At 42.7% G+C, this 27,728-nt stretch overlaps 1 protein-coding gene across 1 annotated transcript in view; it reads right to left on the minus strand.

Annotated features, from left to right (window-relative positions):
• Positions 1 to 525: 525 nt before the first annotated feature.
• Positions 526 to 27,728, minus strand: part of MSN (moesin) — an 81,252-nt gene continuing 54,049 nt past the window's right edge. Inside the window, exons 3-13 of the mRNA XM_005700853.3 lie at positions 15,558 to 15,653; positions 13,949 to 14,223; positions 12,560 to 12,643; positions 11,708 to 11,854; positions 10,171 to 10,267; positions 8,314 to 8,477; positions 5,611 to 5,741; positions 5,190 to 5,350; positions 3,907 to 3,999; positions 3,337 to 3,561; positions 526 to 2,753 (exon numbers count right to left, since the gene is read on the minus strand). Of these exons, the coding sequence (XP_005700910.1) occupies positions 2,589 to 2,753; positions 3,337 to 3,561; positions 3,907 to 3,999; positions 5,190 to 5,350; positions 5,611 to 5,741; positions 8,314 to 8,477; positions 10,171 to 10,267; positions 11,708 to 11,854; positions 12,560 to 12,643; positions 13,949 to 14,223; positions 15,558 to 15,653 (1,638 nt within the window). The 3' untranslated portion in view covers positions 526 to 2,588. The remainder of the gene's footprint in view (positions 2,754 to 3,336; positions 3,562 to 3,906; positions 4,000 to 5,189; positions 5,351 to 5,610; positions 5,742 to 8,313; positions 8,478 to 10,170; positions 10,268 to 11,707; positions 11,855 to 12,559; positions 12,644 to 13,948; positions 14,224 to 15,557; positions 15,654 to 27,728) is intronic.

A 27,728-nucleotide genomic window follows, 5' to 3' on the forward strand; every position in this document is an offset into this window, starting at 1 on the left:
TCCATTCTCACTTTATACTCCACTTCCTACTATCTTCCACAACAGGGTTCAACTCAAGGTAATTTCTCTGACCTTCACTGACACTACAAGAAGTGAGGGTAGTAGAAGGTGGGCAAGCTTGGAGGCATTCCTGCCAAGGAGGCAGGAAAGGGCCTGACCATCCCAGGAGGAGTCCAGAGATATAAACCACTCCTTACAAGCAGACCCAGGGCCAAACAAACCCAAGAGCATCACATGGTCAATGCAGGGCCCATCTACATAGGAAAAATTGGCCTAGGACTATGGAAAGGGCACAGACTATTAATTCATGCAGCCCTGTATCCTTGGGTAGTTATTCTACTCTTCTATTTTTTTCAAGTTCATTCCTTCCTCTATAAAATGAGGATGGATAGTCATACACATTCCCAATAGGACTGAAGTGAGAATGAAAGTGACCAGGGATAGAAAAGTGGTTCACAGAGTGGAAATTACATTAAAGTATCTTACAGTCATCCACTGATACCATAAAGAAAGATTAAGTCATAGTGAAGTCTTCCTAAATTTTATTGGCACTGAAATAGAACATGGGTTAAGCATAAACCCCTCCAAAAACAAATTTTTAAAAAACCCCAAAAGATGCACAAAAAAACCCTGAATATAAAATCTAATCTTTCTCCCCAGCTTCCCCCGGCGGGGAGGGGGGTGGTGGTGGGGTGGTGTACTATCTTTAAGGCAGCTGGATTGCCCCATAATTCCAGGTTTGAATTTAGCAAATATAGGGCACATCACCAAGAGAGTGTCAATATAATATACAGCAATGCACATACGATTTCCCGAGGTCAAGCAGAAGACAAGGGGATGGAGGGATCAAAGCCATGGACTCTGGGCTAGGGGCACTGCATGGAAGTACAGTAGGGTCCCTTTGGGGAATGAACTTTGAGAAGAAAGCAGGAAAAAAAAGGGGAACAATAAAACCAAATACCAAGTACTTTAAAAAAGGATTGTATGACCTACAGTGACAGATGATATCACTAATACTGAAAGCTTCTTACATTAATTTTTCTAGCAAAATATGCTTCTTAGGTGTAGGGGTGGTAAAGGAATGAGGCCAAAATGATCCTGTCCCAAGACTAGTATCTTCTAAGGGTGCATTAGCAAGAAATGCAGAAATCAATGTTGAGTTAGATGCTGCTAAAATATATAACACTTGTAGAAAGAAAAGGAGCACATGTGAGACAGAGAGGAAGAGGATGCTGCTCCTGGGTTGAGAGAAAGAGGTGGCGGCGTGAAAGGGACCAGACCAGAGCCCCTAACAGCTCTCTCGTTTACAGCTCCAAGTGATAGCACAGCTGGTGGCAAGATCTGGGTTAAAGGCTTATTAAACAGAGGCAGGACCCAATCATCACCTCAGAGAGGGGCGATGGGAAGGGGCTGTTAGGCACTTGGTAGGACTCAAGTAAACTGTAGGATCTGGGCCACGAGCTTCTCTCACCACACTTGGCTTCTTCCACACATTCACCAATTGAGCCAACTGACATCAAGATCCAGGACTCATGAAACCAAGGCCTTAATGACTCTGAAGCAGAAGTTGTGGCCCAACTAGCCCTGAAGGGAGAAGCGGTTTGGGACCCCTGGAGGTGAAAATACTGAAGCCACATGTAAATATTTCCTCCCCTTGGCAAGAGTCCTAGATGTGGCTGGCTGGGTTTGGGAATAATCATCCCTATTGTTCTACCTGAGGGGATTTGTGGATTAGAGTGGGGAAGTGCAGGTCCCAAGAAGGGAAGAGGAACATAGAATAATAAGTAAGGGATATATCTGCCCATAGAGCTCATCTGAAATAAGCCTAGGCTCCCATAAAACATAGAGGCATATTCTCTACCCAATCATGTCTGAACAGAAGGGCTAACAGCCTTGCAGGATGTTGGGGAAGCCTCTTGAAGGCATATTCTCCCCCATATCACCCTGAAGAGAAAAATGAGTGTCTGAACTCAGGCACAAGGCTTATTGGGACTGAATTTGTAACAGGCCCAATCTGGGAGGTAGAGAGAAGAATGACTGAACATCTTTTTAGCCTCCAATCATTACAAAGCATAAGTAACTCCAGAAGGAATGGACATTGGGAGGCCTAATCCTAGGGCAGTTGACATTCTAGAGCATGTAGCCAGGGCTCTGACTTCATCTCTAAATCTGTGATACTTCAATTCTGCAAATCACAAGACCATGAAGATGAAGGCTGTGGTAGGGCAGGGGTGAGGGCCAGTTTTCAACATACTCCATACTTGACTCCTGCAGAGAAGCATCAAATATGAGAGTATTTCCCAAACCAAGTGGGAAGTGCCTCTGAGCTGAGAAAGTGTTCTCTTCTAGCAAGCCAGATCACCCAGGACAGAAGAAAAAGAGGATCTCATTGGCACCACAGTGGCCATCTCTCTGCCTAGGGAAGTGAGTAAGGTTGAGGGGCTAGGTTTGGTCCCATGGCTGCACTGAATGCTTGGCGTGACTCCAGGACTACTTTAGTTAATGGCTCCAGCACAGTGTGAGTTAGGCAAGAGTATAAGAGTGTGAGCAAGGAAGAAGGGAGGGGGTCCCTAGGGGCTAGGTGCCCTTTACATAGACTCAAACTCATCAATGCGCTGTTTAGTATTGCCCTGCCGGATCTGGCGCAGGGTCTTGTATTTGTCTCGACCCAGTCGCATGTTCTCAGCATGAATCATGTCATTAGCAGTCTTCTTGGACTCATCACGGGCATTGGCCAGCTCTGATTTGAGGGCCTGTGAAGGTGTAAGGGGATAAAGGGTTAATGGCTTCCTCTAATTTTACCTCCCATTATTAACCAAATGTATTTCCTGATTTATCCTGTCCCACCCTCTCCTTCACCTTTCTCTCTCCCCTCCTACTCCACTCCTGCTGCCCCCACCCTTTATACACACAAACGCACACACATACATATTTTTTTGAGAGCCATTTCCAGCCCTGTTAGAATTTCAGCGGAGCAAGAATAAAACAAAAGACACCAACTGAGTGGATCAATTGATGACAGGTATTCTCTGCGAGTAGAGCTATACATCAAAGATTTAGGTAGGAATTGTGTCAACAAAATATTTTCTGAATATGAGGTAAATGGAATATGGATGGAGGATAGAGTGAAAAAAAAGGAGGGGGAACAGGTTGTTCAGAGTCTGATTTATAAGTGAGAGATCCCTCCATTAAAGCCCTCATTGAGAAATGCTCAAGCTCCCACACAGCACTGAGACAGGTTCTTCTCTTTCTCTCCTACCCCAATGATATAGGGAAGGCCATGGCTACTAAGTCAATACACATGATCTCCATGACCCTTTGGGTCTGCTTGGATACCTTCAGGTGCTTCTGTACACGCTCATTCTTTTCCGCCTCAGTGGTACGTTCCTCCTCACTGCGATCCTTGGCCATGGCATCAGCTCGCAGTTCAGCGCTGGCCTCTGCTCCGTTCTCATCCTGCTCATCCTGCTCATTTTCAGCAGGCTCTGCCACATGAGGCGTGCTCATGGCAGTCTTCAGCTCTGCACGGGTCTTCTCCAAGTCTTCTTGTACCATCTGAGCCTGTTCAGTAACAGAGGAAGGAAAGGGCTGGCAGCCAAACCAGGTTAACTTACAGCATCCCTACATGTGCCTAGAATGGCCCAGAAGAAAGCAGGCACCAGGTAGTTCAAGCCACTTTGCCTGACTGATCCTGAGTTCCTTCAGCTGTATAACAGGAGTAATTGTACCAAATTCCCTAGGGGTACTGGAGAATTCTGGGAAGTATTTGAGAGAGCCTTGAGCTCCTCCCATGATACACACTGTCAAGGAAGGATGGAAAAGTGACAAAACCCAAACCTAAGGAATCCAACAACTTATGCATGATATCCCATCCCACACTGCTTAGTCCTGGGCATTATGTCTTACCTTCTGCTGCCATTCCACAGCCTCACTCTCCTTCTTTTGTCGGGCCATCTCCAGCTGGGAGATCCGAGCTGTCAGCTCTGCCATTTCTAAGGCCTATGGATCAATTGGAAGCTTATGAGAAGTGGGCCTTCTGGTCCCTAGGGCCCAAGTTTCTTCAACCCCAGATCCTCTGAGAACTAACAGGGAAGTTTCTGTTTCACTTGCATGCTGCTATGGAGACTTTTTTTTACCGCACCTCCTCCAGGAAGCCCAGAGGGAACACTCTCATTCTCAGATCTACTATAGCACCCTATTAACTCCCTGCCTCGACTAGACTATAGACTTGAAAGCAAACAATGTGTCACTTCTGGTTCTTCTTTATGTCACTCTCTCCCCTCTCTTCTCTCTCCCACTGCAGAGTTAGGGCCTCAGTAAAGCTTTGGAGGTCACTGCGTCACTGCCTGAAGTGGCAGACCCTTTCCTGTTATCCTACAATGCTCAGGCCTCCACTAAGATCTTCTCAGGACAAGTACAGGAATGACACTCAAGTGTCACAGAGTGATATGACCAAGGAAATAAAGCTTTTGCATACCCTCACATCTTGGACAAATCTCCCAGAGGACATTTTCCCCCAAAAATTAGGTTTTAGTTTCCTGTACTCCCACTCCAAACAGTACAGGGTAAAAGCATATGTTAAGGAATTTGGGCTCCAGGTTCTTAAATTCTGAGTTACAGAACCCTTGGAAATCATGATGAAAGTACAGATGCTCACCCTCCTCCCCTATAAATAATGTATAGACATACAACTTTACACATGATTTTAGGGAGCAAACCCTTAAAAGATAATCAGAAATGACTTCTCATTCTTAGTCACAATTGTGCGACCTATGCAAGTCTCTTCAACCTCTCTGAGCCCTAATTTCATTGCCTGGGCATATTATCCCACATGGGTTAACCCCATAGGATTATTAGGAAGAGGAAATAAGAAAGTAAGGAAAAGTGAAAAGTTGATCGTATAGTTTGTAACACACATAGCTAGTCCATCAGGTGTGAATGCCTTCTTTCCTCCCTCTCTACTTTGTCAGGTCATCAGCTCAAGTCCCCACTTGCTAAGAAAAAGAATAAAATTAAGGGTTAGGGAAGTGACTTCTCAGCTTGCTTCTGAAGGAACTATCTGCTGGAAGCCTTCAGAGAGGTACTCTGCTAAAAAGAGCCAGATGTGCAAACAGAGGTAGCTGTGAATAGGTAGGTAGACAGAAGAGAAAATTCAGATCCCATAATCCCATCCCATTTTGTAGCTGTACCAATTGTTCCTGGGTCTTCTTCTGGTCCTGGGAGGCCTGCAACAGGGCCTCCTTGGCCTCTTCAGCTTCTTGACGTTCTTTGGCCAGTTTTTCAGCCTCACTCTCGGCACGCTTTCGCTCCTGTTCAAGTTCCAGAGCCCTGCGGGTCTGTTCTTCCAGTTCTGGGAAGAGAAGGAAGGGGAAAGGTGGTAAACAGTGCAGAGATTAAGAAGGGACACCTAACTTCCTTCCTGGAAATGCTTCACCCTAGGCACAGATGGCAAAAAGCTCTAGGCACTCTTCCTTTTGCCTCATCATTCCTCTATTCTTTTAGCCACATCTTGAATATATGCCCCGAGTCTGCAGCTCAGACAGAAGGGTTTCCAGCTCACAGAGTCAGACTGTGGGAAAATCCAGTCTCCAAGATGACTCCAAGCCTCACCTTGTTGAGCCTTCTTAGTCTGTTCCTCGATTTGCTTCAGCTTCTCCATCAGTTCCTCCTTTTCCCGTTCAATCTTCTCCTTCTCCTTTTCTGCCATCTCACGTTTCTTCTTTTCATTTTCCAGCAGAGCACTAGGAAAGGAGAAAGAAGGAATGGAACAGGATATCAAGGCCACATGGAAGCCTTGGGATCCCCAAGACCTTCTAGCACTGATCCCTTAGTCCCCACCCATCTAACATACTTGGGGCTTGTGAGGCAAGATCACTCTCCCTTCTCCCTATATTCTTGTACTCACATCATAGCCCCACATGGGCTGGTATGCTCAGAGCCCTGCCAGTTTGTCCCAGTATCAGGAGGTCCAACCTGGACTCCCAGCTCATCCACTACCCAGTGAGTAACCAGTGGGTGACCTTAGCTGCATCATTTCTTTGCTCTTGTTCTTAGTAATCCTATGCGTAAGATGTGTAAGTCTTGCCCTGTCTACCTTATGGAGTTACAGAGTGAAAAGTTTTGACTGATACACTGTGCTTCAAGTCTGTTGATCTCTATGGCTAGGGCATTAGTCCTCTGCCCTGTGAAGTTCAGTTTTAGGCTCCTTTCTCTCAAAATTTGTTGTAAACTAAATTAAGTATTGGCTTTTTCTTGCCTCAGCACCTCTTCCAGTAGTCCTTCTTTTCTCCCTTGGTTAGATGTCTTTTCTCTCAAAATAGTTGGCCCTATCCTTCTCCATAGCCCTCCACCTTGTTATTTTTCTCCATAGTACTTATCATATCACAGACTATAATATGCTTATTTGATCTCCCTGTCTCATCCCACTAGAATGACAGCTTCATGGGAGCAGAGCAGAGATTTCTGTCTTTTGTTCACTGCTCAATAAATATATATTGAGTGAATGAATGACACAGCATTGTGCCCTGAATAGTTATGCATATACTGTTTTTCCCCTTTCTTCTACTAGACTGTGAGGTCCTGCAGGGCAGGTTCCTGCCAGAACCAGTTCTATAAACTGATCCTCATATCATTTTTTTTCCAGAATAAATGTGAACCTTGGTGTCTAACCTCTCTTACATGGAGTCATTTTCCAGCCTACTAGATTAGAAGCTTCCTGAGATTCCAAACTCTATATGATAGAGTATCTATTAGACCAGTGGTATCAAACCTTAATGTGTACAGGAATCACCTGGGGTCTTATTTTTTTTAAATAAATTATTGAGGTGATAATCATATCAATAATATAAAATTAATCATTTAAAGCAAATAATTCAGTGGCATTTAACACATGCACAATATTTCATCATGCCAAAGTAAAACCTCATACCTGGGGTTAAGAAGTTTCTCTACATCTCCCTTCCCTCCAGCCCTTGACAATCATCAATCTGTCATCTGTCTCAGTATGTTTATCTATTCTGTATATTTCATATAAATGGAATAATACAATATAGGACCTTTTGTGTCTGGTTTCTTTCATTTAGCATAATGTTTTAGATATTCATTCACATTATAGTATGTATCAGTATTTTGTTCGTTTTAATGACTGAATAATATTTCATTGGATAGCTGAATAATTTGTTTATCCATTCATTCAGTGATGGACATTTGGGCTGTTTTCACCTTTTGGCTACTGTGTATTTCACAGCTACAAACATATGTGTGCCATCTGTTTAATCTGTTTGTGCCAACATGTTTGACCATCTGTTTTCAAATTTTTTTTTTCATGTATACTTAGGAGGGGAATTGTGGAGTTATACGATAATTCTATATTTAACTTTTTGAGGAACCATCAATTGTTTTCTAAAGCAGTTGAACCATTTTACATTCCCAACAGTGAGGAACATGAGTTTCAGTCTCTCTAGACCCTTGCCAATAGCTGTTATTTTCTGTTTTCATTTATTATATACATATTAGTGAGTATGAAATAGTACCTCACTGAGGTTTCAAATTGCATTTCCCTAATAACTAAGGGTATTTTCATGCGCCTGCTGGCCATTTACACATCTTCTTTGAAGAAATGGTTAACTAGGATCTTAAAATGCAGATTTTGAATCAGCACATTTGGGGTAGGTCTCAGATACTGCTTTCCTAAACAGTTTCAAAGTTGATGCTGATGCTGCTAAGCCTTGATGCACTTTGAGTAGCAAAGGGGGCATAGTGCAAAAGGGCTGGAAAAATCTGCTAGCTCTGTCTAATTCCACTCAAAAGATCCTATAGAGTCCAGGTTTAAATGCACATGGAGCCTTTTGCTACTACCACTATACTGGTCAGATAGCCCAGAGCAACCCAGAGTCCACTTAGAAGAGCAATAGCATGAGGGCTATAGATAATAGGGAACTATGAAATGCCCCTCTCTCCTATGAACCTCTGAAATCCTAGGGTTCTAAATGCCTGATTCCTGGGGATGAGGATGTCTGAGACTTAAAGGAAAAGGTGTCATCCCTGTACAGCTCCCTTTCCCTCAGTACCAGGATGACTTCATGTCCCGCCTTTAGCCCCTCTCTCTTATGAACCTCTGAAATCCTAGGGTTCTAAATGCCTGATTCCTGGGGATGAGGATGTCTGAGGCTTAAAGGAAGAGGTGTCATCCCTGTACAGCTCCCTTTCCCCCAGTACCAGGATGACTTCAGGTCCTGCCTTTAGCAGCCTTGGCACCTTTGAAAAGCTTCCTTGTCATAGCTCCAGCCCCCACTTCAGTTCCACACCACCTACCGCTCCATCTGCTTCTGGTGCTTCTCCTCCCGGGCCTGTGCCTTCATCTGCTGTACTTCAATGGTGTCAGGCTTGCGACGGCGCATGTATAGCTCATGATTCCCCATGCACAGAGCCAAGATCCGTTTGTTAATCCGCAGCCGAGGAGCATAGAAAACAAAGTCCTGGTAGAAAACCAGCAGTCAGAAAGAGTGTAGAGGGAAAGATGAAAGTGGGCTTCTGCCTTCTGAAAAGTTAAGTTAAAAAGCACTGAAACAATCATATTACAGATGGGAAGACCAATTATCAGAGTGGTGAAGTGACTTGCCCAGGGTCAGATGGCAAGTTAGTGGCAGACCCAGGTCTAGAACCCAGGCTTCTTAACTCCAAAACTAGTGCTCTTCCTACCAAGCCACAATTTCTTTCAACATCTTCTTATGAAAAATCATCTTAAAATACCCTCAATCCAGTTGAAAGACAGAAACTGACTTCATCTGCTAATTAAATATCCTGCTGGGTCTCAGGAAACTCTCTTAGAGGTACAATAATCTTTAGATAATACCTTGGTGAGTGTAGTATGAGTGGGCTGTACTGGTTCTATATCTTCTAAAAGCGTATCTTAGAGCCAGTCCCTTCAATCCTATTTGGAATAAGGCAATGTATTTGTAAATACACATGAATATGTAAGTCTCCTGAACATCAATTATCCTGGTTGTTGTGTTTTAAATAAGCCCTTGGTCTCAGCTGGCTTTGTTACTTACCTTTCTGATGAAAGTTGAGCAAAACAGCAGTTAAAACACACACACACACACACACACACACATGAAAATCCAGTCAGCTGGAGTTTGTTACTATAAATACCACTGGACCACCGTCACCAGCTGATGGGCTAACCACCAGCTCTTCTGCCACTGAACCCAAACTGCTACCATCTCACATAGCTTGGGGTGCATTAGAAGGAGCACAAGCTCTAGAGGTCAAACAACCTAGGTATAAATTCCAGCTCTACCATTTTAGCTGTATGATCTTGGGCAAATCACTCCATCCCTCTGAAACTCAATTTCATCACTTATAAAATAGGAATGCCATTACCTACCTGACAATATCATTGAGGGTTGAAGGAGACAATATATATAAAGTTCTTAGCAGGGAAAGTTCAGAGACCTCAAAGCTAGAAGAAGGTTGAGACCTCATGAGACGTGTCTAGTTAAGCATGGCCACTGGCCCTTGCTGGACATAGCACATCAAAAGAGGAGACTCTCACCACAGTTTTCTATCTTATTCCCAATCCCCAGTTTTTCAGTCTTGTCAGCCACAGGCAACTACATGTGACAGGTGTGGCGATCATGTTAGAGGAATGACTGGACTGAAAGTATTCTTTTGTATTTGGATTGCTCTGGAGAAAAGTCTTAAGAGGACAGCAGCAAAGTTATAACAAAAATAACAACATTTGGATCTGGACTTCTCCTGGCTCTCTCCTTTCTCCACAATTAGAGATAAATCAAGTACATGAACGATTTCTACTTTTTAAGCCTAGAGGCTTTAAAAGATAAGATGTACTACCCCAGAGCCTTGGGGAAGTAAAAAACAGTGGCTAACAGACAGAACTTAGACTGCCTGTGTTTCTCCCTAATCCATGCTTCTCCTAAAACACAGTTAGCAAGGTAGCACCAGTTACAGTATGCCTCCTGACCATTTATTGATGTCAACATTCTTTTTCATTGTCAATCACTTTTTGTGCCTCCTATTCCCATCCACATACACAAAAATCCAGAGAAAGGAGAGAAATATACAATGACATGATTAGTTCTGGCATTATGTAGGCCTTGGCCAGTGTGACCATTACCTAGGCCTTGGCCAGTGGGAGAAGTCACTTACCGGGGCTTTTTTGTCAATGGGCTTGATGACAAATTTCTTATCATTGAAAGAGATGTTCCTGATTTCACTCCAAGGGAAGCCTATCTTAGGAGTCAGCCTGTAAAAATGGATACCAAAAGCATTAGGACAAACGCAAGGCAAGAAGGACATAGAGGGCTGGTGCTTTGCCCTCCCCACCACCAACTTCTCCCTTAAGAAGACAGATTAATTGCCAGCTCAGCTAGTATCATCACATGCCACCAGGTCAGCTGCCAGCACTGAGAGTTCACAAAGGACATTCTGATACTATAATCAACATATCCCTTGTCCCAACAACTAAGGTTTGCTTTATTTTTTGTTGAGGCATGGACCTTGTAACAATCTCTCAAAGAATCACCAGCCTTACTTCACTGGATTTCTTCTACTCAAGGTTGTAAAATCTAAGAGAACAGTAAATAATGAGTTCCAAGACTCAGAAGTTACACAAAACAATAATATATTGATCTTTATACTCATCAAGAGAAAACCAAGGGAAAAAAATAAGCTAGTGAGATAAGCCTTTAGCAAGAGAGATTATAGGTCAAAAAATACTGAATCATCATATGAAGTGAGATTAACTACAAATCCTGACAAGGTGAGTTTTAAACCAGTGCTATCCAACAGAAATATAAATTATCACACATGCAATTTAAAATTTTCTAGTAGCCACATGTAAGTAAAAAGAAACAGAGTGGAATTAACTATAACAACAGTTCACTTAAACCAGTATATGCAAAATCCTATCATGTATTTTGAACATGTAAATATTCATGAAGATGTAAATATTCATGAAGATGTAAATGAATATTTAAAATGCATTAATGAGACATTTTATATTTTTTTTCACACTAAGTCTTCAATTTAGTTTATACTTATAGCACATCTCAATTCAGACCAGCCACATTTCAAGTGCTCAACAGCTACATGTGGCCAGAAGATATCACAGTGGACAGTGAAAGTCTAGTCAATGCCAAGATTCAGAGGCTTGAGGGACGTTGTGTGATCATCTGGGCTGGTCTAATCTAGGTAGAAAAAGAATGATACAGGTGGGACCCAGGAAGTAAAATCATACTTTGTTAAGTCCTAGGTGTCAAAGTAGCCCAAAAAAGTAAGCAAGCTGAGCAATATCATGTGATATCTTTTATATGCGGAATCTAAAAAGAAATGATACAAATGAACTTACTTACAAAACAGAAACAGATTCAGACTTAGAAAAGGAACTTATGGTTCTTAGAGGGGAAGGACAGGGGGGAGGGATAGTTAGGGAGTTTGGCATGGACATATACATGCTGCTATGTTTGAAATGGATAACAAACAAGGACCTACTGTATGGAACATGGAGCTCTGCTCAATGTTATGTGGCATCCTGGATAGGAAAGGAGTTTGGGGGAGAATAAATACATGTACATATATGGCTGATTCCCTTCACTGCTCACTTGAAAGTATCATAACATTGTTTGTTAATTGGTTATACCCTAATACAAAATAAAAAAGTTAAAAAGCGAGCTCTGAACTGTACCTGTCATTCTGCTCATAGATGTTGAGACCCAGGGCATCCACCCCCAGCCATAGCTCTGAGCCTTTCTTGTTCTTGATGTTAAAGTAGTTCACACCATACATCTCCAGATCCTGGGCAATCTTCAGATACTCCAGGACAGCATCCTCCCTAAACAACAGAACAGAAGTCAGTGGTGGGGGGTGGGGTTGCGGGGGGCAGAAGAGGCAAGTAATAAGGGGAGGGCGCCTATGAATCAGACCCAGGGAGACAGAAAGCCTACTTGCTCTCCACTTCTGACAAGAATCTTGCCAAAAGGGGTTGAAAAGAGGATGGAAGGTGAGCAGATGATGGTTAACACAGCAAAACGTGACTTTTGCCAAAACATGTTCATAGGAGCCTAAGGTCTGAGATTCCCAAGGGGAATAAAGGTAGGCTGACTCTTGCTGACCTCTGGCATATTAGCTATCACAGAAGCCTCTTACACAGGCACATTATTAGCAGAGCCCAAATGAGATGGTGATGACAAAATGAAAAGATTCGTTCTTCAATTAGACATCTCCCAAATGGTATGCCATGTTCATAAAGATCCTTCCTCATTTCATTCTTGAAGAGGGGTCCCTTGTGGCTCAGAAACTCCCTAGGGGAGGAAATCTCAGGATCCCCTGATCCGGGCTATCAGCTCCCATCATCCACAAAAAGCACAGTTTTATAATGGTGCTGATTTGCCTTCCATTTCTAATTACATCTTGTAAACTGCATTTCTGTCTCTCTCCAACATCCTCCAGTGTTCCTAGCCTCTGCTTCTTCCCCACTGAACCAACTCTTATTCTCCTTGCAAGGGCATAGAGTCCACAGTTCCTAGGGTAGGCTTACCTGAGCATGCCCCGGTGCTCCTCATGCCACACCTGGATCCTTTCCTCCCACTGGTCCTTGTTAAGCTTGTGCTGCTCCAGGACTCTGGAAAGACAATGTGGGGTTAGTTACACCAGAAGCAGACTGAAATTATAGCAGGAGGTATTAACTAGACACAGGGAAGTGCCTGAGGGGTATGAGACATACAGAATGGGTGACCAAGAAGGACAGTGAGAACATCTTCCTTTGTACCTTTAACCAGAAAATCCAATAAGGTGCTGTGGTCACCAAGCAAAGCAGTAACATATCAACTGTGCTGATTTGTGAGACTAAGAGGAGAAATTGGCCTCATGGAGGCATGCATACTCTCTCCTAGATCTCTGTGGGGCCAATAGTTTGCATTTGTGAGACTACTGCTCAGGGATAAGATATAGCCTGTGGCTATGGAAGTGAGAACTGAGTTCAAATGGTTTAGGGAAAAAACTAACAGGTTCAACTGTTATTATCTGTAAAATGGGCCCAGTTGTAATTATATCATAACAATAACTCAGATCTACTAGATCATAAACAAGGCTTGCTTTAAATATGCTATTTCAGACATTATAGCAGTGACTGATTTACGTAGCGTGCCAGGGCACAACCACTATCCCTAATACCTTCAGGTGATTTGTACATTTGCTATAGCTCCACTGCGATGGAGGTTACTGGAATGAAGCATAGTTTTCCTTCCAATTTAAAAGTCTATATAAAATAGTGATTGGATGCAGTAGGGTTAAAAAAAAATCAAGAGACTAGGGTTCCAGGTTGCCACAAATGAGCTGTGGGAGATTCAGCAGGTCAGAGTGAGTACCTCTGCATCTCTGTTTCCTTAGCCAGGAAATAAGGATTATGCCTGCCTTATTCATTCTGTGTGTTCTGATGCTAAAATAAAAATAATTAGAATTTGAGAATGTTCAGTTTTGAAGTTTACAAAAGGAGAAATCTCTGTACACTGGGTATCAATATTAAAAGACTCTTTTGAGCTCCCCATGTCCCTGGTTTAAGTATTTCTCACTCCAATGAACCTCTGATACAAGAAGTCTAAATCAGTGAAAAGGATCAAGAAATTGGAACTGGGGCAAGGAGAAGCAATTCATCTCTGGTTCTCAATATAAGCACCTGTTTCCACAGTAATGAAGTTCTGTAATAGGCAAACAGAGGAGGGAAAAAAGTGTTTTATTTTGAGAACCAGAGAAATAAGAACAGAGTATGGTACCATATGCAAGTATGTCTGTCTGAGCATCATAACATGGTCTTCAGACAGACCTTAGTGGAGAGGGACAGATCTGGCAACCCTTGTATAATAAGAATCAATCAGCTTTGGGCCACAGCTCACTCTGACCAGGGCAGATCACCAGGACACCACCTTACCTCTGTGGCAGCAACTTGTCCCCAGCCAAGTAGCCAGACTTGTGGACTTCCTTATTGAAGTCACCATACTTGGACTGGACAGCATAGGAGGCCAGCAACACAGCAGTCTCAGGTGGGCAGTAAATATCATCATTGAGAATGCCCTCCTTCACTTGCAGGAAGAATAGTCGCTGTGTGATGTCCTGGATCAACTCTTCAGATACATCCTCAGGGTAGAACTTGGCCCGGAACTTGAAAAGCAGAGGGCTTTCCTTCCGCACATCCTGGGCAGTCACCTAGGAGCAGCAAGGGGTTATGTGCTCTCAAAAAATAGATTTTAGGGGTAGGGGAGTGGCTGTAGGGTGGGGAGAAGACACTGGAAAGTCATCAATTTGGATAATCCCAAAGAGTTGGGTAACAATTCTGGTAATTCAGAAAAGAGACATATTACTTTCATTGGGGACCCAAGCCCACATCCATAATTGCCTCCTATTGGGAATTTCTTCTTATAATAACTTAACACCTGCTGATAGTCATAAGCCCTTAAGCCATCATCAGACAATATATCCAACTGCCCCTACATTCTGAGGGTAGGTTTAAGAAACTCCTCTTTTAAGACTCTCCTCCAACTCCATAAATCAACAAAGACTAGGATGTATGACTGAGGTCTGGGAATTGATTAGACAAGAGGACAAATCAGATTGTCTTTTGAAGCCTGAAATTGGCTACTAATGGTTCCACATTTTCCCAGCAAAAGTCTCCACTCTTTGGGTAAAGAAGAATCTGCCAGCAAAAGGTAGGGCACTCACCCTCTAGACACAATCGGGAAAATAAGCCATAGGACTGTATGGAGACCTCCAAGGACAAAGTCAGACAGTTTGAGGATGATGAGCTGGAGAACTGTCATGTTCCTGCAGAGATGCTGCTGGGATGTGGAGAGTTTGAATGGACCTATACTTAAACCTTGGTGGCTCAGACAGTAAAGCGTCTGCCTACAATGTGGGAGACCTGGGCTCAATCCCTGGGTTGGGAAGATCTCCTGGAGAAGGAAATGGCAACCCACTCCAGTATTCTTGCCTAGAAAATCCCATGGACAGAGGAGCCTGGTGGACTACAGTTCATGGAGTCGCAAAGAGTCAGACACAACTGAGCAACTTCACTTTCACTATACTTAAACCGTCTCACTTGGGGTTCAACTGAGAAAATTAAGAAAGAAGGACACATCTTTATGGGGTGCAGGCATAAGTTAACAGGCAAGAAAATAGACAAGATAAGATTATGAGACTTTCAAGATTCTTTCCAGTTCAATAGTCTGTGACTCTCTAACAAATTTCCTAAAGCCCTTGAGTTTGGAAAGGAAAAAAAGGATACCTCCTCTAGAAGAACTACTGATAGCTATGATCCATAAGTGGGTCCCATCCTCCTTGGATACTGGCCATTCTCACTGTTATAAATCCAAATAGAGACAGAGCAAGAGCTCTGCCCTTATTCTGATCTAGCGGTTGAGAGACCACCCAGTGAAAAATGGAGCCCTACATGCCCTAGATTTGCCAGCTTGCACATTTTACACTCCTGAGCAAAGTCTAGTAGAAGAGTGGATTCCAAATGTGGCAGTGGAGTAAGCAATTACCTTCTTATTGAGTTTCAGCCAAGTAGAGAAACCCTTAGTGTCCTGGTACTGCAGACCGAAAAACCAAACTTCCCTCAGGCCGATAGTTTTCACCACCTGAAAGGCAAAACAGAAAACAATCATTGATTGAGTGCCTACCCTGTGCCAGGCACAGAGGAGACAAATGTGGAGCCCATGTGGTCCCTGACCTTAAAGGATATAAGGCACCCAGGTCTGGAAATAAAATACACTTGGGCAGTAGCTAAGAAATAATGTCAACATCTCTCTGGACCAAATACTTCTGCTGAGGTATGGACTAGATCAATTATAAGCACTACCACATACCAATAACTTGATATCCATTATCTCCTTGAATTTTCACAATAGCCCTATGATATAATTACAACTGGGCCCATTTTACAGATAAATAAAATTAAGGTTCAGTTAGTGAGTAGCAGAGTCAGGATTGTTTGTCTCCAAACCCATTCAAATTCAGTGCTTTTTGCCAACACCATCCCACTCAGTTATGCCATGCAGCTCCATACTCCCAGGATAGGGTAAAGGCTAAAGGTAGAAACTGTTGGTTGAACTCCTGAATCGTGTTCTCCTGGACTCCTTCTTTATGTTTAGCAACTAGGAATAATGCCCATACCCTTCAGGCTAAGTCCTACTTACAATGCCCACAGAAAAAAATGTACTGTGGTATCTATAGACCCCAAACCTGTGCTGCGCTTAGAGGCTAAGATGCTTATTTTCAGCCCTGATTAGAGCTCAGTCATGATTCTCCTTTACTACTCACACAGGTTGACAGTAGGAATGAGTATAGTAGCTGAAGGGCCCCATGATGTTCAGCTACTGGGCATTTTGGCTGAGCAGGGGGCAGGAGAGGAAAGACAGCCAGGAAAAGATAGACAGGGTCTGTTTTCCAGTCCATGACATTAGCATGTAAATAGTTCTGGCTGCTGACTCAACCCTAGCATGCCCACCACTGCGGACAGAGGTAATAAAGCCATATCCTAATGAGGCATCAAGGAGTCTTCTTTATATTTTCTTCTACTGGGGTGGGAGGGGGAATTTGAGGTGAAGAAATTTACCTGGAATTAGAAACAAGTAGCAGGGACCCAGCATTGCTAATGTCTTTCCCTGTAGATGAATCATTATCTCCCCCTCAAAACATAGATATGTACATGTACAAATACACACTGTACTGTATCTATCCATAAAGTTTCTACTATGCATCCAAGGCCAGGCCAGACCCATAGTCACTCCCAGAGCTTACAATCTAGAGCTTCAGAGGCCTCAAGGAAAAAGATCATGTTTATCAAGTACCTATTATGTGCCAGGTACCAAATACTGAACAATCATGAGATAGTTATTATTTCCCTTTTATAAATGAGGAAAACAAGGCTTAGAGAGCAATCTGTCTAAACCCATAGAATCTAGACTAGAATCGTAATTATATGACTCTAAAACCTATACCCTTTTTCTCGTTTGCTATCTCCTAAGGCCAAGGGTTCAAAAGAGCTTAGAAGCTCTGGGGTTCCCAAGTGACTAACTGCCTTGTCTCTCTTTTGGTCCAGATATCCCAGCCAGAAAATGAAATTTGACTACCTCTGCATCTACATATAGCTCCTGGCTTTCCCACTAGGTTCAGTCAACAATCACTTTGGAGAGAAGCCATATTGCCAAGATATTAACCTTCATTGCTCACCAGGGTGTTCATGATGATTACACTCCCCTTTCATAGCTTGAATCAGGTATCAAGAAACCTGAGTGGAAGTCTCACTTCTGTCTCCCACTTGCTGTGTGATGTTAAGGCAATACATTTCCTTCTCTGGGCCTCAGTTTCCTCATCTATCTAGCTTCCCCATCTACTATGAGTGGTGTGGCTTAAATGACTTCTTTATGCTCTCAAGTTCTACCAATCTACTAATTAAGTTATTTGTAAATGACCAAGAAATACAGCCCCATTTCCCACATACCTCTTGACAACTTGGGTAACAAGGAACATGCTTAGAAAAAAATAAATGAGGGAAGGTGTACTATATGAGGAAAGATCAAGACTTCCAGGATTTGATGGAAAGGTGAGTCTCTGAGTCTAAGTCAATAGGCATTACCATCAGGTTTTAGATGGAGAATACAAAGTAGTCATGGTGAAATGTGACAGTGACTTTCTTTTTTTTGCAGAGGATAAAGGGAGAGGATGTGGATAGGAAAGATTTTTTTAAGCACCTCTTACATCCTATATCTAAGATCAGTTCAGTTCAGTCACTCAGTCATGTCCGACTCTTTGCGACCCCATGAATCGCAACACGCCAGGCCTCCCTGTCTATCACCAACTCCTGGAGTTCACCCAAACTCATGTCCATCGAGTCGGTGATGCCATCCAGCCATCTCATCCTCTGTCATTCACTTTTCCTCCTGCCCCCAATCCCTCCCAGCATCAGAGTCTTTTCCAATGAGTCAACTCTTTTTTTTTTTTTTTTTTATTTTTTATTTATTTTTTTTTTTAAATTTTAAAATCTTAAATTCTTACATGCGTTCCCAAACATGAACCCCCCTCCCACCTCTCTCCCCACAACATCTCTCTGGGTCATCCCCATGCACCTGCCCCAAGCAAGCTGCACCCTACGTCAGACATGGACTGGCGATTCAATTCTTACATGACAGTATACATGTTAGAATTCCCATTCTCCCAAATCATCCCACCCTCTCCCTCTCCCTCTGAGTCCAAAAGTCCGTTATACACATCTGTGTCTTTTTTCCTGTCTTGCATACAGGGTCGTCATTGCCATCTTCCTAAATTCCATATATATGTGTTAGTATACTGTATTGGTGTTTTTCTTTCTGGCTTACTTCACTCTGTATAATAGGCTCCAGTTTCATCCATCTCATCAGAACTGATTCAAATGAATTCTTTTTCACGGCTGAGTAATACTCCATTGTGTATATGTACCACAGCTTTCTTATCCATTCATCTGCTGATGGACATCTAGGTTGTTTCCATGTCCTGGCTATTATAAACAGTGCTGCGATGAACATTGGGGTACATGTGTCTCTTTCAATTCTGGTTTCCTCCGTGTGTATGCCCAGAAGTGGGATTGCTGGGTCATAAGGTAGTTCTATTTGCAATTTTTTAAGGAATCTCCACACTGTTCTCCATAGTGGCTGTACTAGTTTGCATTCCCACCAACAGTGTAGGAGGGTTCCCTTTTCTCCACACCCTCTCCAGCATTTATTGCTTGCAGATTTTTGGATCGCAGCCATTCTGACTGGTGTGAAGTGGTACCTCATTGTGGTTTTGATTTGCATTTCTCTGATAATGAGTGATGTTGAGCATCTTTTCATGTGTTTGTTAGCCATCCGTATGTCTTCTTTGGAGATTTGTATGGAAACACAAAAAACCTCGAATAGCCAAAGCAGTCTTGAGAAAGAAGAATGGAACTGGAGGAATCAACTTGCCTGACTTCAGGCTCTACTACAAAGCCACAGTCATCAAGACAGTATGGTACTGGCACAAAGACAGACATATAGATCAATGGAACAAAATAGAAAGCCCAGAGATAAATCCACACACATATGGACACCTTATCTTTGACAAAGGAGGCAAGAATATACAATGGAGTAAAGACAATCTCTTTAACAAGTGGTGCTGGGAAAACTGGTCAACCACTTGTAAAAGAATGAAACTAGATCACTTTCTAACACCGTACACAAAAATAAACTCAAAATGGATTAAAGATCTAAATGTAAGATCAGAAACTATAAAACTCCTAGAGGAGAACATAGGCAAAACACTCTCAGACATAAATCACAGCAGGATCCTCTATGATCCACCTCCCAGAATTCTGGAAATAAAAGCAAAAATAAACAAATGGGATCTAATTAAAATTAAAAGCTTCTGTACAACAAAGGAAAATATAAGCAAGGTGAAAAGACAGCCTTCTGAATGGGAGAAAATAATAGCAAATGAAACAACTGACAAACAACTAATCTCAAAAATATACAAGCAACTTCTGCAGCTCAATTCCAGAAAAATAAACGACCCAATCAAAAAATGGGCCAAAGAACCAATGAGTCAACTCTTTGCATGAGGTGGCCAAATTATTGGAGCTTCAGCTTTAGCATCATTCCCTTCAAAGAAAACCCAGGGCTGATCTTCAGAATGGATTGGTTGTATCTCCTTGCAGTCTAAGGGACTCTCAGAAGTCTTCTCCAACACCACAGTTCAAAAGCATCAATTCTTCGTTGCTCAGCTTTCTTCACAGTCCAACTCTCACATCCATACACGACCACTGGAAATATCTAAGATAGGGCCTAATTAATGGTTTTCCACAAGGCTGCAGAACGTAGTGTGTACAGGTGCAATTGGTGTAAAGAAATAAGCTCCAAGAAACAATGCAGCCCCAGGATAGAAAAAGACCCACTGAAGATGTTGAAAATGGACCATTAGGACAGGATGCTAGGTCATGGCAGGGCAGACTGGGAACAGAATTAGTAGGGTAGCAACTGGCTATTGCCTGTACCAGCGGCCCAGGTGTAGAAACTCAAGAGACACCAGAATTAAAAGGAAGTGAGGCAGGCACAGACCACACAGTCAGTTCCACAGGCCTCAGGAGTGAGTTCCTTAGCCTCTATTTACACCATGTTTCCTGCTTCACTAGTGGGATGGTTAGGAGTATGATGAGAGGAGGATCATGGGAGCTAAAATAATTCCAGGATCTAGAGTATCTCTGAAGATAATGTAATAGCTAAAGTGATATCAAAAGAAAAGGTATCAGGATCAGCAGGGCATTTTAATCTCTCTGCGCACTGCCTCTTCCCTATGAACACAAAGAAATTAGATGCATATAAATGCTCTACTTCCTTAGACTGTAGGCTTGGAGAGAGAGTGATGTCTCTTAGCCTCCACTGAAGTCCCAAAGTAAGGAAGTGAGTATGTTGGGTGAAGGAAATACGGTCCGAAGTCAGAACTGAAACTGAAAAAGAACAAAGGATAAAACAGATGACTCATGGACCCCAGGCTGTAAGGAAATCTCCAATTAAGGTCCACAGGGTGCTGGAATCATTTGATCAAGCAACTCTTGGCCCCATTTTCAAATCCTAAAATATGGAATGAGGCCAAGCTTAGCTTGCTTTAAGCTTTGCCTCCAGATGAGAACTTACTTCAGAGGAAAGAGAAACCTCATTTTCTAGTGGGAAAGAGTATCTAGGTACTGGTTCTGGGAAAACATCTGTGGCTCCAATGAGCAGGTTCATTACCATTCCACTCTGAGAAGTGGCTGCATCTCTAAGAAAAAAATTCTTTCTTTGCTCCCTTTGATTTCAGACAGCAAGCTTATCTGGCCTGAGCTAGTATTTCTCAAGGCTGCCATGGAAGACATTTTTAAGCCACAGAAGATAATGAATGCATATACCCAGGGGTTGGGGGTAGGGTTGGAAGTGTCAGAATACAAGGAGATAGCTGGCTGTAAATTATAATTTCTTTGAAGCCTGAAGGTTTAATCTTAATCATTTGTGCAAAATTTACTGTTTACTCCTTAAATATCTATATTTTAATAATAAAATAGATATCTACAAGTACAACTGGTGTTCCAAGATACTAAATCACATTCAGTCTACAGGTCTGTGAACCTCTTGGAACCTGGCACATTCACCTAGAGGGGGCTAGGACTTTAGTTTGCAAAATACTGGCTGTGGATTATATTCAGCCACATAATACCCCCAAAACAGACTGGAGCATTACAGGATTCAAGCAGCATAAACTAAAAAACTGGGGTCCAATGAGGGAAATAGACTTGCCTCTCAGAAAATTGTCACTAATTACCAGAAGCATCATAAGTAAGAAAGAACTCTGTTTGCCTCTTTTTGCATGTGAAGCCTACTTATATCTGAGATCTGGGGAGGGCAGAGGAGATTAGGCCAATTCCAGAACCCAAAGCCCCCTCCCCATATTCTCTATGCATCTATCTGAATAAATAAACTAGTGACATAATCAGTCACTTCAGAAGCCAAGAGCAGGATAGGGAAGCAAGACTTGAGCCTTAAGTGCATGAGGCATTATGTGCAAAACCGCTGCTGCTGCTAAGTCGTTTCAGTTGTGTCCAGCTCTGTGCGACCCCATAGATGGCAGCCTACCAGGCTCCCCCTGGGATTCTCCAGGCAAGAACATTGGAGTGGATTGCCATTTCCTTCTCCAATGCATGAAAGTGAAAAGTGAAAGTGAAGTCGCTCAGTCATGTCTGAATCTTAGCGAACCCATGGACTACAGCCTACCAGGCTCCTCCGCCCATGGGATTTTCCAGGCAAGAGTACTAGAGTGGGTTGCCATTGCCTTCTCCAATGCAAAATTGCACCAATGCCCAAATACCCGAGGCCATTACAGGCTTGGCAGCAGCTGTATCAATCACCTGCTGCTGCTGCTAAGTCGCTTCAGTTGTGCCCAACTATGTGCAACCCCATAGATGGCAGCCTACCAGGCTCCTCTGTCCCTGGGATTCTCCAGGCAAGAATACTGGAGTGGGTTGCCATTTCCCTCTCCAATGCATCAATCACCTACCTGAAAGCAAATCAGTGCACAACTGGGAAGTTCCAGGAGGGGCTGTCACCATCTCTGCTTCTGTTACCCTACAATGACTGTGCCCAAGTGGCCACCTACTCTATAACACAGAGCACATTCATCTAGGGTTCTAAGTATAGGGACCAAACTTTGCTTTTAGAATGGAAACAGGCAAAGAAAGGGGAAGTCACAGAGGACACAGTTGACAAAAGGTACTGGGAAAATTGCAAATGCTATGTGCCTTATTCAAACCAGTATACTATGCCCTAGCTATCTGACCTTAAACAGGTCTTTTCCTCTCTCCAAGTCTCAGTTCCTCATCTATAAGATGGAGATACAACTATTACAATAACAGATATTAGGTATTTTATAAAATAAAAATGGAAAAAGGAGGATTGCTGTCTTCAATGCAGAGTCTACAAATCCTAAGAACTTCACTGAGCCAGAAAAGCCTCTTGATTTCATGGCTCCATTATCTGAACTCCCAGGGGAAATTCCACCCACTTATTTAGCTCTTAATAAGAACAAGCAACATTAGAATGCCTGCTATGCACCAGGCACTTTACTTATTCGAGGATTAAATAAGACTACAAAATCTCTAAAATTGTGTGATTACTATTTTACTGAGAAAAGTAAAGTCCTAAGAGGCTAAACGAACCATCCAAGGTCACACAGCTTAATAGCAGGACAGAATTTGAACTCAAGCTGACTCTAAATCCCATGCTCTATATACCACCTCTATGTACAACCTGAGTCTCAAGGATGTTTTTTCATTCAACATGAGAGGAGAGTTGCATGTATTTTTCTGTTTCCAAAGGTGAGTAACTCCAAGTTCCTTAAGGACAGAGATGGTATCTGATAGGTCTAGAGATCCTTCTCAAGACACAGTAGACCTTCAGTCAATATTGAATCAGTCAATGAATAGATAAATGAATGGATGGATGCTCTGAGATTTCACTTCTTTTCCACAGCTTAAAACCTTAAGTGGAGGGGACAGGTAGAGCTAGACTAGAGCTAGAGCTTAGAGACCATGGCTGAGGAGGAGACAAGTAGGGGGTTCTTAAAGTGGAACTTATGGCACCTAGGTAATCACAAGCCCTTGGAAGAACCTCAGGTTTTAGAAGTAGGGCTAAGTGACAAAAATTGCTCTAGAAAAATGTTCTCTCTCTCCTCCCTAGATGTTCTCACTCCACCACACTCACAAGAGACAAAGGCAAGTGGGAAGAACTATGGGCCCCATTTCCCTTTCCCACCATGATTGTTGCCTGTTATTTATCGCTGGTGCCAAGGAGTGTGCTTCATCTCCAGTCAGCTTCCTCTCTGGTCATCAGCCAGACAACTGCTGGATTCCAGGATGGCCCCAAAGCTTTTGTCAGTCCCTCCCAAGGAGTCCAGCTCCTTCCTCCTAGACCCCTGATCTCCCTGAAAGAAGGTTAAACATAATAGACTTCCTCCCTTATGCCTCATGAAGTTGGAGAGAGGGAAAAGATCAAATCCCCCAGTGGCCTGTGAACATGGACAGGTCTGAGGATTCCCGTCCAGACTTGCCTTGGCCCTGAGAATGCCAGATGCTCAATTCTGTGTCAGAGTTCAAATCTTTTTGTCCGGTACTTTTCACCTATGGGGTCCCAGCTTTGTTCCTTCTGACATCACAGAACATGACTGCCCCCTTCCTTCCAATGATAGCCTCTCAGTGACCTCAAGACAGAGAATACATATCCTCTTGAGTATTCTCTGAGCCAAACAGGCTCATTCACCCCAGTGTAGCACAGTAGGGAAAAGTATTGTTTTATTTACAGTCAGAGCTATAATTTAAACTCCATATTATAATTTACTAACTATATAACCTAGAGTGTGTTCTTTCACTTCTTATAGGCAGGGTCACTGCAAGGTTTAAAACACCGAGCCAAAGTTAGTCCATAGTAGGTACTCACTAAATGATTTTTCTCAAAACACTGATCTTCCTGGTTGGGAAATCATGAACTTCACAGTTTCCTCCCTTTCCTCTCTCCAACCATACAAAAGATCCAAGTTTCTCAAGGGCTTTTCTAGGGAAGCAGTAGATTTCAGAACTAGCACACCAATCCAGCCAAGAATCCCTACCATATGGGCTTCCCTCAGAACCACATCCACAGTACGCAAACCAAACAAACACTAACAAAGAATTGCCTGGTCTTGTGGCTTTTTGAAGTTAATAAACTTCTTTGTCCAAGGATTTTTCTACCCTAGTCTCTAAATTATACCTTCCTCACCCTCCACAGTTACCCCATTCAATGCAAATGGACAAAGACCCCAGTGTTGAAGGCAGAGGATGGTGTCATTTACTTGAGATAAATTAGGCATAGAACCAGAGCTCTGGGAATGAGTCTGGGCAGAGGTCTAGGGAACCTCTGGTTCCCAGCTGGACTATAAAATTCACATTGGCTCATACTCTCCTCTCTACAGCTGCTACTCAGAATGATATTGCTGTCTGAAGCAAAGGGCCCAACAGCCTACCTATGGTATGGACACCTTCTCCTTTTTGTCCCAGGGACAGTAAGAAGCCTATACAGGAAAAGTTGTCCCTGATGTCAGGTAGTTTTGCCCTCCCCACTCCCTGGTATATGCCAACTGCAAATCATAATCAAGTGAAGCATTTCCCTCCTTTTTACAGAAAGGGGTCATCTGAAATCCAAATAGTGGGGTCAGAAATGGGAAATAACAAATATGGATTACAGAAATAAATGCCATAAATTTCTGAGATAACCAGATTTGAGGTATCAGTTAGACACTGTACAGACGGGAAAATTGAAGCCCAAAGAGGGAAAGGTTTGTATAAGGTATCAGGAGAATTAGTGGTAGAGCCAGCCATAAGGCCCAAAATTTCTATCTAGTGCCCTTTCTAGTTCACTAGGCTATCCCTGTATAGACTTTCCAACATAAAACCTGCATGCAAAGGGAGAAGGCAAAACCTTAATATAATCAAAATGCAATGTCATATTCAAGATTAGCATTGTAATCACTTGTGAACTATATGAATGCTAGCACATTAATTGTAATAAATGTGTGTTTAAATGTTCCTCTAATTTGTACTTTCTCAAACTAAATATCAATGAATACCTTTCAACATTTGAAATAAAACAAACTCCAGAGAAGAAGCAAGTTCCAGCTAAATCCAAAGTTAAATAGGCTGAGGATCTTCAAGCCAATCTCTCAACTCTATCTGATTAATGAGACAAGAAGCGTCACGGCATTTGAGTGAAAGTGAAAGTGAAAGCTATCATTTATTACATCTCTACTATATGTCAGATGCTTCACATAACACTCAATTCTCTATATGCACTTTCTTATAGTCTTTCTCACTTATTTCTAATTTATCCTTTTGAATTTTATATATCCTTGCAAGCCACTGGGTAGCCACTGGGTACCAAGTGAGATACAAATAATAGACCCTTTCATAATCTCACAAAAAGCCTGTGAGGTAAACATTAGATGCATTTTGGTTGGGGGGTGGGGTGCGGGGCACAGCGGGGGGCGGGGATGAGACTACTAACCCAAAAAGGTTAAATAATTTTCCCAAGACATAGCTAATAATATGAAGATTTTTGTTTCCTCATCTGTAAAATGGGGCCAGTACTAATCTCTGCAATCATAGGGCTTTGTGATAGTCAAGTGATATGGTATACAAAATGCCTGGCATAATACCTGACATACAGGAAGGCCTGGAAAAATGTTAAGTTTCATCTGTATTAGTCATAGACAGCAATTTTCCTACTCTACCATATGACATCAGGGACTCAGGAGACATGCCCAAACTGTCTCACATTTCTAGCCATATTTTCCTTCTTTTTATATAGAGATCTGAATGGAAAACAGCCCTGTACGATCTCCATCTCCATCCTTTTCCCTCACCAGTCAGATGTATTCATAGTAATGCAATGATCTTCAGTGAGTTCAGGTCAGTTGCTCAGTCGTGTCGGACTCTTTGCCACCCCATGAATCGCAGCACGCCAGGCCTCCCTGTCCATCACCAACTCCTGGAGTTCATTCAAACTCATGTCCATCGAGTCAGTGATGCCATCCAGCCATCTTATTTTCTGTCGTCCCCTTCTCATCCTGCCCCCAATCCCTCCCAGCATCAGAGTCTTTTCCAATGAGTCAACTCTTCACATGAGGAGGCCAAAGTACTGGAGTTTCAGCTTTAGCATCATTCCTTCCAAAGAAATCCCAGGGCTGATCTCCTTCAGAATGGACTGGTTAGATCTTCTTGCAGTCCAAGGAACTCTCAAGAGTCTTCTCCAACACCACAGTTCAAAAGCATCAACACTTCGGCATTCAGCTTTCTTCACATTCCAACTCTCACATCCATACATGACCACAGGAAAAACCATAGCTTTGACTAGACGGACCTTTGTTGGCAAAGTAATGTCTCTGCTTTTCAATACACTATCTAGCTTGGTCATAACTTTTCTTCCAAGGAGTAAGTGTCTTTTAATTTCATGGCTGCAATCACCATCTGCAGTGATTTTGGAGCCCCCGAAAATAAAGTCTGACACTGTTTCCACTGTTTCCCCATCTATTTCCCATGAAGTGATGGGACCAGATGCCATGATCTTCGTTTTCTGAATGTTGAGCTTTAAGCCAACTTTTTCACTCTCCTCTTTCACTTTCATCAAGAGGCTTTTTAGCTCCTCTTCACTTTCTGCCATAAGGGTGGTGTCATCTGCATATCTGAGGTGATTGATATTTCTCCCAGCAATCTTGATTCCAGCTTGTGCTTCTTCCAGCCCAGCATTTCTCATGATGTTCTCCACATAAAAGTTAAATAAGCAGGGTGACAATATACAGCCTTGATGTACTCCTTTTCCTATTTGGAACTAGTCTGTTGTTCCATGTTCAGTTCTAACTGTTGCTTCCTGACCTGCATACAGATTTCTCAAGAGGCCAGTCAGGTGGTCTGGTATTCCCATCTCTTTCAGAATTTTCCACAGTGTATTGTGATCCACACAGTCAAAGGCTTTGGCATAGTCAATAAAGCAGAAATAGATGTTTTTCTGGAACTCTCTTGCTTTTTCGGTGATCCAGCGGATGTTGGCAGTTTGATCTCTGGTTCCTCTGCCTTTTCTAAAACCAGCTTGGACATCTGGAAGTTCACGGTTCATGTATTGCTGAAGCCTGACTTGGAGAATTTTGAGCATTATTTTACTAGCGTGTGAGATGAGTGCAATTATGCCGTAGTTTGAGCATTCTTTGGCATTGCCTTTCTTTGGGATTGGAATGAAAACTGACCTTTTCCAGTCCTGTGGCCACTGCTGAGTTTTCCAAATTTGCTGGCATACTGAGAGCAGCACTTTCACAGCATCATCTTTCAGCATTTGAAATAGCTCAACTGGAATTCCATCACCTCCACTAGCTTTGTTCATAGCGATGCTTTCTAAGGCCCACTTGACTTCACATTCCAGGATGTCTGGCTCTAGGTGAGTGATCACACCATCGTGTTATCTTGGTTGTGGAAATCTTTTTTGTACAGTTCTTCTATGTATTCTTGCCACCTCCTCTTAATATCTTCTGCTTCTGTTAGGTCCATACTATTTCTGTCCTTTATAGTGCCCATGTTTGCATGAAATGTTCCCTTTGTATCTCTAATTTTCTTG

This window comes from Capra hircus (assembly GCF_001704415.2).
Source record: "Capra hircus breed San Clemente chromosome X unlocalized genomic scaffold, ASM170441v1, whole genome shotgun sequence".
Classification (NCBI taxonomy): Eukaryota; Metazoa; Chordata; class Mammalia; order Artiodactyla; family Bovidae; genus Capra; species Capra hircus.